The 15,821-nt window shown below is 35.2% G+C and overlaps 1 protein-coding gene and 1 long non-coding RNA gene across 2 annotated transcripts in view; one reads left to right on the top strand and one right to left on the bottom strand.

Moving 5' to 3' along the window:
- The window catches only part of LOC308638593 (uncharacterized protein), a 57,044-nt gene extending 42,169 nt beyond the window's left edge, over positions 1 to 14,875 (top strand). The window contains exons 2-4 of the mRNA XM_081276221.1: positions 6,115 to 6,241; positions 9,659 to 9,777; positions 10,768 to 14,875. Coding sequence (XP_081132347.1) covers positions 6,115 to 6,241; positions 9,659 to 9,777; positions 10,768 to 12,435 — 1,914 coding nt within the window. The 3' untranslated portion in view covers positions 12,436 to 14,875. The remainder of the gene's footprint in view (positions 1 to 6,114; positions 6,242 to 9,658; positions 9,778 to 10,767) is intronic.
- The window catches only part of LOC308638596, a 91,209-nt gene that overhangs the window by 19,986 nt on the left and 55,402 nt on the right, over positions 1 to 15,821 (bottom strand). The gene's annotated exons all lie outside the window — the stretch shown is intronic.

Raw genomic sequence — 15,821 nt, 5'->3', positions numbered from 1 at the left:
AATGAAATAATTCTAGAAAACTTCCCAGAGATGAAAGATGGAATGGATTGCCAAATCCTGGAAACCTACAGGACCCCAAACATTCAAAACCACAATAGACCAACTCCAAGACATATAATTATGAAGATAGCCAACGTACAGAACAAGGAGAGAATATTAAAAGCTACGAGAGAAAAGAGGCAGATTACATTCAGGGGTAAACCAATTACGTTAACAAACGATTTCTCATCACAAACTTTGAAAGCGAAAAGATCCTGGAATAATGTATTTGAAACGCTGAAAAATAATGGATTCCAACCAAGAATACTGTATCCAGCAAAATTGAGCTTCAAATTTGACAATGAAATTAAAATCTTTCACGATAAACAAAAGCTAAAAGAATTTGCAGCAAGAAAACCAGCTCTGCAAAGCATTTTGAACAAAACACTACAAGAAGAGGAATGGAAAAATAGTACCCAAAACTAACAGCAGGAGGTATCTCAGTAAAGGGGGAGGAAAATAACCAAAAAGCAAAACTAGCCAAACTAAAATAAATAAATAAAGAAGCATGACTGGAAGTACAAATCATATCTCAATTGTAACCTTAAATGTTAATGGCCTAAACTCACTGATCAAAAAAACAAATCCAACAATATGCTGCCTTCAGGAGACTCATGTGATAGGAAAAGACATACACAGGCTGAAGGTAAAAGGTTGGGAAAAATCATACCACTCACATGGTCCCTCGGAAGCAAGCAGGAGTGGCCATACTTGTATCGAATAAAATCAACTTCAAACCTAAGTGAATCAAGAAGGATAAAGAAGGACACTATATACTGTTAAAAGGAACCATCCACCAACAAGACAGAACAATCATCAATTTGTATGCACCAAACAATGGAGCTGCAACGTTCATAAAACAAACTCTACTCAAGTTCAAGAGTCAAATAGACCACAACACAATAATTATGGGTGACTTCAACACACTGCTCTCGCCATTAGACAGATCCTCTAGACAAAAACTGAATAAAGAAACTATAGAACTCAACAGCACAATCAATAACCTAGACTTAACCGACATATATAGAATATATCAACCATCATCAAGTGGATACACGTTCTTCTCAGCAGCACATGGATCCTACTCAAAGATAGACCATATATTATGCCATAAGGCAACTCTTAGTAAATATAAAGGCGTGGAGATAATACCATGCACCATATCTGATCATAATGGAATGAAATTGGAAATCAATGATAAAAGAAGGAAGGAAAAATCCTACATCACATGGAAAATGAACAATATGTTATTGAATGATCAATGGGTTATAGAAGACATAAAGGAGGAGATGAAAAAATTCTTAGAGTCAAATGATAATACAGACACAACATACCGGAATCTATGGGACACAATGAAAGCAGTTTTAAGAGGGAAATTCATTTCTTGGAGTTCTTACCTCAAAAAAAGAAAAAAACGAACAAATAAATGAACTCACACAACACCTCAAAAACCTAGAAAAGGAAGAGCAAAACAACAGCAAATATAGTAGAAGACAAAAAATAATTAAAATTCGAGCAGAAATCAATGAAATTGAAACAAAAGAAGCCATTGAAAAAATTGATAAAACTAAAAGTTGGTTCTTTGAAAAAATAAATAAGATAGACAAGCCCTTAGCCATGCTAACGAAAAGAAGAAGAGAGAGAACTCAAATTACTAACATACGGGATGAAAAAGGCAATATCACAAGAGACACTACAGAAATACAGAAGATAATTAGAAAGTATTTTGAACCCCTATATTCCAATAAAATAGAAGATAATGAAGATATCGATAAATTTCTTAAGGCATATGATTTGCCCAGATTGAGACAGGAGGATACACACAATTTAAACAGACCAATAACAAAGGAAGAAATAGAAGAAGCCATCAAAAGACTACCAACCAAGAAAAGCCCTGGACCGGATGGGTATAGAGCGGAGTTCTACAAAACCTTCAAAGAAGAATTAATACCAATACTTTTCAAGCTATTTCAAGAAATAGAAAAAGAAGGAGCTCTTCCAAATTCATTCTATGAGGCCAACATCACTTTGATCCCAAAACCAGACAAAGATACTTCAAAGAAAGAAAACTACAGACCAATATCTCTAATGAACTTGGATGCAAAAATTCTCAATAAAATTCTGGCGAATCGAATACAAAAACATATCAGAAAACTTGTGCACCATGATCAAGTAGGATTCATTCCTGGGATGCAAGGCTGGTTCAATATACGGAAATCAATAAATGCTATTCACCACATCAATAGACTTAAAGACAAGAACCACATGATCATCTCGATGGATGCAGAAAAAGCATTTGACAAAGTACAGCATCCCTTTATGTTCAAAACACTAGAAAAACTAGGGATAACAGGAACTTACCTCAACATTGTAAAAGCTATATATGCTAAACCTCAGGCTAGCATCATTCTGAATGGAGAAAAACTGAAGGCATTCCCTCTAAAATCTGGAACAAGACAGGGATGCCCTCTATCACCACTTCTATTCAATTTAGTTCTCGAAGTACTAGCCAGAGCAATTAGACAGACAAAAGAAATTAAAGGCATAAAAATAGGAAAAGAAGAAATTAAACTATCGCTATTTGCTCATGACCTGATAATATACTTAACAGACCCAAAAGGGTCTACAAAGAAGCTGCTAGAGTTAATAAATGAATTCAGCAAAGTGGCAGGTTATAAAATCAACATGCATAAATCAAAGGCATTCCTGTATATCAGCAACAAAACCTCTGAAATGGAAATAAGGAAAACCACTCCATTCACAGTATCCTCAAAGAAAATAAGATACTTGGGAATCAACCTAACAAAAGAGGTGAAAGATTTATACAATGAAAACTACAGAACCCTAAAGAGAGAGAGAGAAGATCTCAGAAGATGGAAAAATGTACCCTGTTCATGGATAGGCAGAACTAACATCATTAAAATGGCGATATTACCAAAAGTTCTCTATAGGTTTAATGCAATGCCAATCAAAATCCCAATGGCATTTCTTGTAGAAATAGACAAAGCAATCATGAAATTCATATGGAAAAACAAAAGACCCAAAATAGCAAAAGCAATTCTAAGCAGGAAGTGTGAATCTGGAGGTATAGCGATACCAGAGGTCAAACTGTACTACAAAGCAATAGTAACAAAAACAGTGTAGTACTGGTACCAAAACAGGCAGGTGGACCAATGGTACAGAATAGAAGACACAGAGACTAATCCACAAAGTTACAACTATCTTATATTTGATAAAGGCGCTTAAAACATGCAATGGAGGAAGGATAGCATCTTCAACAGAAAGTGCTGGGAAAATTGGAAATCCATATGCAACAAAATGAAACTGAATCCCTTTCTCTCGCCATCCACAAAAAAATAACTCAAAATGGATCAAGGAGCTAGATATCAAATCAGAGACACTGCGTCTGATAGAAGAAAAAGTTGGCTACGATCTACATATTGTGGGGTCGGGCTCCAAATTCCTTAATAGGACACCCATAGCCCAAGAGTTAATAACAAGAATAAACAGATGGGACTTACTTAAACTAAAAAGTTTTTTCTCAGCAAGGGAAACAATAAAAGAGCTAAATAGAGAGCCTACATCCTGGGAACAAAGTTTTACCCCCCATACCTCCGATAGAGCCCTAATATCCAGAATGTACAAGGAACTCAAAAAATTAAACGATAACAAATAACCCAATCAACAAATGGGCCAAGGACCTGAACAGACACTTCTCAGAGGAGGACATACAATCAATCGACAAGTACATGAAAAAATGCTCACCATCTCTAGCAATCAGAGAAATGCAAATCAAAACCACCCTAAGATACCATCTCACTCCAGTAAGATTGGCAGCCATTATGAAGTCAAACAACAAGTGTTGGCGGGGATGCGGGGGAAAGGGTACACTTGTACACTGCTGGTGGGGCTGCAAAATGGTGAGGCCAATTTGGAAAGCAGTATGGAGATTCCTGGGAAAGCTGGGAATGGATCTACCATTTGACCCAGCTATCGCACTTCTCAGACTATTCCCTGAGGACCTTAAAAAAGCGCTCTATAGGGATATGGCTGCATCAATGATTATAGCGGCACAATTCACAATAGCTAGACTGTGGAACCAATCTAGATGCCCCTCAATAGTTGAATGGATAAATAAAATGTGGCATCTATACACAATGGAGTATTATGCAGCACTAAGAAATGACAAAATCATAGAATTTGCAGGGAAATGGATGGCATTAGAGCAGATTATACTAAGCGAAGCTAGCCAAGCCCTAAAAAACAAATGCCAAATGTCTGCTTTGATATAAAGAGAACAACTAAGAACAGAACAGGAAGGAAGAGCATGAGGAAAAGACTACAGTAAACAAAGACGAATGGGGGGAGAGAAACGGAGAGAGAAGGGAAAGCATATGGAAATGGTAGGAGACCTTCAATGATACATAAAATTATAAGAGGTTATGAGGGGCAAGGGGGAGGGAAAAAAGGGAGAGAATTGAACAACAGCAGGGGAGGGAGAGAGGGAAGATGGGAGGGGAGGGGAGGGGGGAATAGTAGGGGATAGGAAAGGTAGCAGAATACAACAGTCACTAATATGGCATTATGTAAAAATGTGAATATGTAACAGATGTGATTCTGCAATCTGTATTTGGGGTGAAAATGGGAGTTCAAAACACAATTTGAGTCAAATGTATGAAAGATGATATATCATGAGCTATGTAATGCTTTAAATAATCAATTAAAAAAAAAAAAAGGACATTGTAGGTGAGGACCTTAAACTGGCTGCAGCTATGTGTCTTTTAACTGGTGAGAATTGTGACTCTGGAAGACTAAGTATTTCCTTTCTTTGCAAAAGGGATCTGAGGTATGTGGACTTTAATTTTAGCTGCCCAGAATTGCCTCACTCACTGCTTAGGAATGAGTCACAAAAGGCCACAGTGTGGAAAATATATTTATTCTAACATGTCAGGATTTTTTTTTTTTTTTTGCATTTTGTGAACAGTGACTATAATCATCTACTAACCCGATTTGTCTCGTTGCTTTCATGAAATCTTGATACCATGCAATTCCAATTGGCTCAAATATTTAAATACTTTGCTATTGAAGATTCTTAATTGGTTATTTGTGTAGATGGGGTGATTATGCTCTGATGTCAAGGTAATTCTTCCAATAAAGTAGCTATGTTTAAGTAACTAGGATCCATCCACACATGGAGTTCCCACATGGAAAACCAGTGTGGACACTTCTGGTGTCTTACTGATCTCATCTTCCTTTTGCACACAGAAATGATGACAGTCCTGTGCCTGTTTTATGAGTAATGATTTTATTATGTATTTCTCAAAGCCATAATTTTCCTTGGTTATATTTCCTTAGTTGTATGAATTTTAAGTAACTTATTGTTACCATTATTTTTCCATTACAATTATATTAAAAGGTCTTTTTTCTTTTATTAACCATTACTTTGCCTCAGTCTTTTGAACACATACATGCTGCTGTCTGGGACTCTATTGAACCAACTTTATTCACTCGTTGAACTGCTTGTAGAACTTGAAATATTTCAAGTCTGTCTATTCACGAAGTGGAAGAGTCACTTTACATGTCTCCAAATGTTAATATTTTATGAATATTTTACACATTGGGAGTGTGTCATGGATCATACTTGATACTAATTATATTCAGGAGCTCAATCTATCTCACGGATACAAAGCAGAGAGAATTAGCTGTTTTCAAAAGCTTTTTTACCACTCTTTTTGTCTCCCTTGTGCACAGTCACCTTATGAGAATATCTTTGACAAGTCTGATTTGCATCTGGAATGTCCCCCAAATTTCATTGACTGATGGCAGAAGAGTTAGGAGTTGGGCTTTTAATCAGTTCTTGGATTATGGTATATATCCTTCACTTCATTCTGATATGGAATACATACAATGTTTTTGGACTTGTATTTTTCTCTGAATTAGATAATGGAAAGTATCTTATTACATAATTAAGGTCACTCTCCTACATGACAGTCCGTTCTACTAACTCTTAATTCAAACAAAAAACTGAATAATGGTTCAGTCCATATGCTATTGATCTACCAATTTGTATTTCAGGAGCCATTGACATTCGGGGATGTGGCTATTGATTTCTCTGAGGAGGAATGGGAATGCCTGGATCCTGCTCAGCAGAATTTATATAGAGAAGTGATGTTGGAGAACTACAGCAACCTGGTCTTTGTGGGTGAGCATAACTTTTTTTTCACTAAAACTTCCTCATCAGAGTTCTTTCTGAATACGTGTAATGGATTTTCTGTGAAATTATCTGCCATGGAATGAAAGTCAAGATGGAAAAAGACTGCTCTTTTGAGAGTTGGTGTAAGTTGTAGTTGAATAAGAGGATTTGTAAAATAATACATCAATGGATATTTACAGTTTGGTTGGTTGGTTTTTTTCCTTTATTTTTTCATTGTGTACAGTAGGATCCATGTTATAGACTGGGATTCCTCATATCAGTTAATTGCTTCACAAATTAAGTTATGCATGACTCTTGTTTGTATTGCCAATAATGTTATATGTGCTTTTGCTTGGATAAATATTAAGCCTCTTTTGTCTATGACTTTTGTATTTTATCTTGATTGGCTTTTCATTCTGCCCATGTACATGGAAATTGAAGTTTCCTATATGTAAATGTAAAGGGGATTAATGGCAGTGATACTCGAATGCTGAACTACACCCCAAGCTCCTTTTCACTCATTGTTGGAGAGAGTTTCTCACTAAGTTATTAAGGATGTCTTGAATTTGCAATTCTCCTGCCTCAGACTTCCTAGTAGCTGAGATTACATGCATGCCCATCATTTGTATGTGGATGAGTTTGTTCTTATTTATAGCATAAAGACCACATTATTTTAAATGTAGCTTTGAGAAATGTTGCAGTTCTCTTTATCTTAACTTTCATTGTAGTCAAAACCACACAATAAAACTTACTGTCTCCAAAATTTTAAATATTCGGTAACATTAATTCAAATTGTTATGCAATGTATCTCTAAAAAGTTTACATCTCAGAAAAAATCAATTCCTAGGAAGCAAGGGCTCATTTCTGTCTCCCCATCACAAAACCATTCTCTTTTTTTCAGAAAGCTTCATTTTTAGTTTAGAGATGTTACATTCATATAATTCTGCAGTATTCTTTCTGTGACATATTTCAGTTAACCAAGTGTACATACATTTTGTAAGATATATAGTTAGAATAAATTCTTTCACTTCAAAGTTCTATAGTTTAATATTCTAAATTGGCTCATCTGTGTTTATTTCAAGGGATATTTGGTTTGCATCCCCCATGATGGCTCTGTTGAATAACATTGTACAACACTGGTGTTCAATGTTTTTAATTTGCTATTGATGTCAGGGCTTATTACCACACTCACTCAGAACTCTGTCTACCTGACTCCATGTCTGCATTTACAATTGAATGCTGTCACTTTTAGTATTTTTTTTTTAGCAGGAAAATATTCTTCTAATCTTATTTGTATTTTGGGGGATATTCATACAGTTTAAAGGACAGATTTCTCTGCAAAAAAAAAATTAACAATTGGAGTTTGAATATTACCTGGAGCCTCTAAAATTAAAAGATGTTTATACTACTTAAAGATATGTTTCATATCTTGAACAACAGCATGCCCAAGAGTGTTCAATCACCTGACACATGTTTTTTGATTTTTGAACATCCCTATCACTTTTGACTTCAAATTTTTATTCCATGTTACAAAATAACTACCACTTAAATATTTATTAACCTTTTTTAATACATAAAATTGGTCTATCCAGCATAATATCCCATTTGTGATTAAGAACAGGAATTCTATAAGTCAACAATAGTTTCAAAATATTTTCAAATTCTTATGCTTTGCAATTACCATTTTTCTTTACTGTATTTCCCTTTTCAGTAAGTGGGGATTGATGTCTCCTAGGATGACAGTGATTCTTGCGTTTCATTCAACTCTCTCAATGTTTTCTTTGTGTGTTTGGGGTGTGGATGTTCATGTCTTTACTCTTAATTCAGAAACTAGGAAAAGGTTCCTTTTCTCTATTTTGCCTCTTAAAGGTTTTTTAAAATTTAAAACATCTTCTATGTCCTGTAACTGTCTTAAACTATGTTTTGTGTAGTATGATTTAGACAGCCCAGGTTCAGCTCGGTCACTTTTGTATGTGTCCTTCTAATAACCCTTTGCTTTCAGCATGTGTGTGTCCTTAGACTTAGAGTTAATTCAGATAGCCAAGGTTTGTTTTGATCAGATTTTGTAATATTGCATTTGCCAACCAAAAAAAAAATCTATAAATGAAGAATCTCCTACTCATACTTTGTATGAGTATTAACTTGACTTCACTTTATTAAAAAATTGAATATATTTATGTATCCTTTCAAAATTATATTATTGTTACAGGTATATATGCCTATTAACATTTTTGTTTTTATGCTTTTGTCTTTCAAATTCTATTCAAAATTACGTTTTGAGACCCATCATTACAATAAAATAGAATTGTTTGTGCCAAGAAATATTTAGAATTTCATATCACTTGTGTTGCTGTGCACACTTACATTTTAGTATGAAGGATTACCTTTCATACTTTGTGGATAACAGATCTAGTGTTGATGAGTAGGGTGTGCATTATTATATCTTTAAAGTCTACATCTTCCTTCCCTTTTGAAGGATAGTAGCTGTGAATATTATGTCTTGGTTGATAATTTTATTCTTTCATCCCTTGAAAATAGCCCTGAATTCCTTTCTGTGTTGTGAAGTTTCAACTAAGGATTTCACAAATATATAGTTACACATTTCTAGGTGACCCATCTTTTTCTCTTAGATGCTCTCAATATTCTGAGTTTTAAAACTTGGATTAAAACCTGCAACTTAGAGATAATTGAGCTACCTGGAAGTTTTATTTTTTCTATTTTCTTAGATGTGTTTATTAGTACTGGAAAGAGAACTTAATTTGCATTTTTTACTTTGACTGGCCTTGAAATTTTGATCCTCTGGCTCAACCTCCTATGTTGCTGTGTACAACCACCCCCGACTCTTTCAGACATTTTCTAAAGAAAGACTTTAAACACATATTTTCTGCTTATTACTATTAACAATTCTTGACTAAATTTTATTCTTTTTATGTGTTGGTTTAGTTCAGTAAACAACTTTTAAATGATAATTTACTATTCCCTTTGAGTAATTCATAACTTTTCTTAAAGTTGATTTAGCCATGTTTTTTTCTGTTGGTAAGAAGGAACCCCTTTTCGAACAGTTCCCAAATATTTGCATGTTTCATATTTTGTTAATGAAACAGAAGAAAGTTGGTAGATTTTTGAAATATATTGTGAAGGAGAAAAGGCTGTGTAATACAATTTATCTTCCTCTACCATATTACTCTCCATAGTAAGGTACTCATCTTGGCTACTGTGAACACTAAGATGATTTGGAAAGTTCAAGGTAATTTTCTGTGTACATTTTTATTTGAATATTTATATATTTCTGCAGTAATGATGGACTTGAATTTAATAATCCACTCCCCTGCTAATGTTCCTTTATTGCTGTAATTTCCTATGTATGCAAAATATACTCAGCACAGTACAGTAAGTAAACATGATTGTTCTTTTTATTTATTTCAGCTATGACTTATCATCCTCAAGAAATTTTACCAGAGCAGGGAATAAAAGAGAGAGAGGGAAGATATGGAAGGTGTGACCTTGACTCTTTACAACTAAGGGAAAATATAGGTGAGAGTAAAGTTGAAAAATCATATTATAATAGACAAAACCAATTAGTAGTCCCTATTTATGATAAAAATTATATGGTCAAAAGACACCAGGAACAATTAATGTCTGAAAAAAATTCAATTTATTCCTCTTACTTTTGAGGAGCTTTATATGTTTTTAAGAATATATCCACAGCCATTTTAAAGACTATTTCCTCTGTAAGGAAATGTGGAAAATTTGAAAAGAAATATGGTCCATGGATCAGTTTTTATCTTGGCTAATTATAAGTTAAACTTCCAAACAGTTGCACAGAGAAGATATTTAAGACAAATTTCTAAAAGTGATACTTTTGACAATTTCTTTACAAAACAGTAATTTATCCTTGCGCCCAAGTAGACAATATTAAGAATTGTAGAAAGGTTTCTACTTCCCCACTATTGCTCAATGACAATTCTGATACAGATTTCTGGAAAGTGCACTATATAGATAATGCTATAAAGTAACACCATTAGCCATGTCTCTACCCTGAGTAATTACCAGGATATTTACATTGGTGATAAAATTATCAATAGAGACACTCCTAGTCATTTTCTAAAGAAAATTTACCAAAATGAAAAATGTGGGAAAGTCTTGCTTTAGTACTCAGAAGCTATTACTCATCCAAATATTCATAGTCAAGACAAAACGTGCAAGTGTAAGGTATGTGAAAGGGCTCTTAATCACAGTGCAGAGCTTGCTCAATACAAGAGAATCTATAGAGAAGGAGAGCACTATAAGTTTAAAAGATGTTGAGCAAGCCGATGCTTTCATATATTCTTTAAACACAGCAGATACTATGACAATGATAAACCCTACAAATTTAAAAGAAAGCAAAAAAAAAAAAAACGTTTAGTGAAAGGTTACAACTTGTTAAGCATCAGGGGATTTATACTGAAGAAAAGACATGTAAATGTAAAAAGTGTAGCAAAGCCTTAAAAGATTATTCAACTCTTACTCAATACCAAAAAATTTATTCTGCAGAGAACACCTACCAATATGAAGAATGCAACGCACTCAAAAACTTTACTCAACATCACAGTGTTCATACAGGAGATATGCCAAGCAAATGCAAAGAATGTGACAAAACTTCTAATAAAAGCTCCAGTCTTATTTGTCACCAGTGGACACACCCTGGAGAGATGCCCCACATGTGTAAACAATTTTGTGAAGCTTTTAGTCAAAAACCAACCCTTAAAAATCACCACAAGATTCATACTGGAAAGAAGCCCTACAAATGTAAAGTGTGTGGCAAAAGTTTTAACACAAACTCACATCTTGATCGCCACAACAGGATTCATACTGGAGAGAAGCCCTACAAATGTAAAGTGTGTGGCAAAAGTTTTAACACAAACTCACTGCTTAATCAACACAACAGGATTCATACTGGAGAGAAGCCCTACAAATGTAAAGTGTGTGGCAAAAGTTTTAGTCACAAAGCATCACTTATTGAGCACCAGCGAACTCACACTGGAGAGAAGCCCTACAAATGTAAAGTGTGTGGCAAGAGTTTTAGTCACAAAGCATCACTTACTCAGCACCAGCGAATCCACACTGGAGAGAAGCCCTACAATTGTAAAGAATGTGGCAAAGTTTTTAAGAGCATCTCATCCCGTAATTATCACAAAATGACTCACACCGGAGAGAAGCCCTACAAATGTAGAGAATGTGGCAAAGCTTTTAATACCATCTCGCATCTTAGTCGCCACAAGAGGATTCATACTGGAGAGAAGCCCTACAAATGTGAAGAATGTGGCAAAACTTTTAGGCAAAGATGTGCACTTACTCAGCACCAGAGATTCCACACTGGAGAAAAGCTCTACAAATGTAAAGAATGTGGAAAAGTGTTTAATAGCATCTCACATCTTGATCGTCACAAAAGTATTCATACTGGAGAGAAACCCTACAAATGTTTAGAATGTGGCAACACTTTTAAAACTGTGTCACATCTTAGTTGCCACAAGAGGATTCATACTGTAGAGAAGCCCCACAAATGTGAAGAATGTGGCAAAGCTTTTAATAGCATCTCACACTGTAATTATCACAAAAGGATTCATACTGGAGAGAAGCCCTACAAATGTGAAGAATGTGGCAAAACTTTTAGGGAAAGATGGCCACTTACTCAGCACCAGAGAATCCACACTGGAGAAAAGCCCTACAAATGTAAAGAATGTGGCAAAGCTTTTAATAGCATCTCACAGCTTAATTGTCACAAAAGGATTCATACGGGAGAGAAGCCCTACAAATGTGAAGAATGTGGCAAAACTTTTAGGGAAAGATGGACACTTACTCAGCACCAGAGAATCCACACTGGAGAAAAGCCCTACAAATGTAAAGAATGTGGAAAAGCTTTTAATAGCATCTCACAGCTTAATTGTCACAAAAGGATTCATACTGGAGAGAAGCCCTACAAATGTGAAGAATGTGGCAAAACTTTTAGGGAAAGATGGCCACTTACTCAGCACCAGAGAATCCACACTGGAGAAAAGCCCTACAAATGTAAAGAATGTGGAAAAGCTTTTAATAGCATCTCACATCTTGATCGTCACAACAGGATTCATACTGGAGAGAAGCCCTACAAATGCAGAGTATGTGGCAAAGCTTTTAATACTGTCTCACATCTTAGTCGCCACGAGAGGATTCATACTGGATAGAAGCGCTACAAATGTTAAGAATGTGGCGAAGCTTTTAATAGCATCTCACACCGTAATTATCACAAAAGGATTCATACTGGAGAGAAGCCCTACAAATGTGAAGAATGTGGCAAAACTTTTAGACAAAGATGGCCACTTACTCAGCACCAGAGAATCCACTCTGGAGAAAAGCCCTACAAATGTAAAGAATGTGGAAAAGCTTTTAATAGCATCTCACATCTTGATCGTCACAAAAGGATTCATACTGGAGAGAAGCCCTACAAATGTAGAGAATGTGGCAGGGATTTTAATCAAAAATCATCACTTACTCGACACCAGAAAACTCATCCTAGAGACAAGTCCTATAAATGTGAAGAATGGCAAAGCTTTTAATATTGAAGATCACATCTTACTAAACATTACAGATTTTGTACTGGAGAGAAGTTTTACAATGAAAACATTGCATCAGTGTCTTTAAGGATGAATCAACCCTTATTTCACACCAGAGATATGATAGCACAGAAATTATACAAGTGTAAAATAGGTGTCAGAGTCTCCAACAGTTGTTCACACCCTACTCAGCACCTCAGAATTCATACAAGTGAGAGGACATGTAGAAAAATTTTTGCAAACATTTTGGCCATTGATCAAACATTTTTAAAACACTGGAGTATTTATAGCATATAGAAACCCAAAGAATGTGTCCAAGAGTGTATTCAAATTTCACACATTTTTCAATTTCTTGCCTCATACCTGTACCAAATTTGGAATAGCATTTTTCCAAGTATGTACCTTAGATAACAGCAAACTATTTACCAAAAAAAAAAAAACCTTGACAAGTATAAAAATTTATAGTAAATTTCTTATCTATAGCCCATCCTTTGAAGTAATTGGGACCTAGGAGGGGAAAAATCATTTAAATGTAGAAAATGGGTAATTGCTTTTGACATTTGCTGAAAATTTTCTTAACATCTTGAGCTGATATTGTATAAATAAGGAAATACAAGTATAGAAATAGAGCATCCCTAAAAGGATATAATTTTACTATAAATCAAAAATTACTAAATATTCTCATTTTTTACAACTGGAGTAAACATAATTCTCATAGTTGATTATTACAGAAGTCTTTTAAGGTTTATATGAAATTTTAAATTTTTAGTTTTTATTTTTGTACTTAAACTTAGGGACACTTAATCAGTAAACTGTATCCCCAGATTTTTTTTTTCATTTTTATTTAGAGATAGGGTTTGCTAAGTTGTTTTAGGGCCTCACCAAGTTATGGGGCCTGGCTTTTAACTTGCAATGATTCTCATGTCCCTCGGGTTACAGGCATGGACCACCATGCCCATTTTACAGAGCATTTTTACTTATATTTGCATTATGGATACAATTTATTACTAAATAAAAGTGTGAGTTTCTTAATGTTAACCTTGTCATGCATTTAATGATGTTATTAGGTCACACATCTCCCACTATCACTGTGCTAATGGATCGATGCAATAGTAAAACATTCTATTGGGTAAATAATGCTATAACATCTCCATTAATTATTTCATATGTTTAATCAAGTTTTACTTGGGGAATATTATTTATGTAAATTATATACTCTTTTGTTTGTAATTATGGAAAAATTAAGTTACAGGAAGGACCTAGTAATACTAAAATAATGCCTAGATATTTCTAGTTTGAATTACGACTTTAACATTTCACCTTGTAGTGTTGCAGTACTCCCTAAGGGATCTACAACTCTGGAGAGTTATATAAGCTCCCAATGAGGGAGTTAAGAAAGACCCAAGAGACTAGGAGCTAACGTGCATATTCAGGTAAAAAAAAGGAAGGTTTCTGAAGGGGGAAATAGTCTCAATGTTTCCTGGGGAAACCACATGGTCCACAGGCCCATCCCGATTCTTGGACTGAAGAAACCATGCAGTTCCTCATGAATCCATGACATTCATCACTGAGGAGACTGTACTGACCTCAAATGTAGGAAAAACATCCCAATATAGGACCACCTCTTTAGTCTTGGATACTCAGTAGAAAAGTGTAACCAGATACATGTAAAATGATGATTGTAAAAAAGAAAAAGACTTACTATAGGAGCATTTATGCCCCCACAGGTTTTTATTTCATTATATATTTTCACTTTGTAGGCCTTTTGTTCTACTTAATAACTTACAATACAATGTTTGTTATACTTATTGGATTATATGATAGATAGCATGTGTCATGGTCTCCCAGACCCCTCTGCAACTATAAACTAACCCTGTCCCTCTTCAGATCTTACAGCTCCAGGAGCCCATGACACCACACAGAGAGAAACACAATTTTGATTGAAATAAACCCCTAGACTCTCATCTACAAGTCCTGTTCAAAAAGTAAAAACACAATGTTCTCTTCATATATGAGCCCTTAGGGGCAACAAAACACCACCCAGAAACATTTCATTTAACTTTATTTGGGAAAATAATATTCACACCATTCTTTATTCCAAAGGGTAACTCTAGGTTTCATGCTTATGTCCACTCCATGTTATTTTACACAGAAAACTGGCTTCATTTTACACATGAGAGTTATTTATAAGGCCCGGAGGGAAGATTCAGTACTAGAGCTCTAAGGAAAATACTAAAGATCTTCCCTTTCAATGTGCCTGCATGATGTCTGCTTATCCTTGATGATACAGCAAAAGAATGCTGATTTCTCAATGCATCTGGCTCCGTGCCTCAGTCATTGGAACCCCAATTTATTTAGTCATCTCAAGGCTATCACTCCCTCCTCTGGGATCTGACCTGTTCTTGGGAGGATGTGGTGTTCTTCATGGGGTCGCTAGGTCATGCAAGCTGTTAGAATGAAGCTTTCCTTTTTCTAACTTGTATTTATTCATCCCCACTTTAAATACAAGTTAGAACAAGACTTCAAACTCTCACCTGTGGAGGGGATGCTCTGCCCAGGACTTCCCAGTCAGGACCCTGGAAAGTTGTTTAGGGAACCCAAACAGAAAATCTATGTACTGGGGATTCCTAGTCTGGCAATACAGTTGCCTGTGTCTGTTACTTTTGCTTTCATAGTATTACCCCAAAAAACCACTGTCTGGTGTGAAGAGAGTGTCTTCTTTATCTATTGGATATGACCTGCCAAGTTGAGCAGCTGCCCACATACTTAATGTCACAAACACATGTATGTGTAATCTAATCAGTAACTAGCATATCAACTGCATGATTTTTTATTGCATGGGAAAGGAAATCGAGAATGCTTTGAGTGCACACAGCACTATTAATAGTATAACACTGCTATGTAATATTTCCTCTCTGCTCAACTTTTATTTGTTTTACAAAGCAGCACAAGAGAAATACAAGAGTTGTGAACCAAAAATTTTGTGATAATAGATAGTGGCACAGACTGACTTGGGC

This window comes from Spermophilus citellus, assembly GCF_964194105.1.
Source record: "Spermophilus citellus genome assembly, chromosome: 19".
Classification (NCBI taxonomy): Eukaryota; Metazoa; Chordata; class Mammalia; order Rodentia; family Sciuridae; genus Spermophilus; species Spermophilus citellus.
The sequence above is the reverse complement of the archived record's forward strand: the minus strand, read 5'-3'. Positions and strand labels throughout refer to the sequence as shown.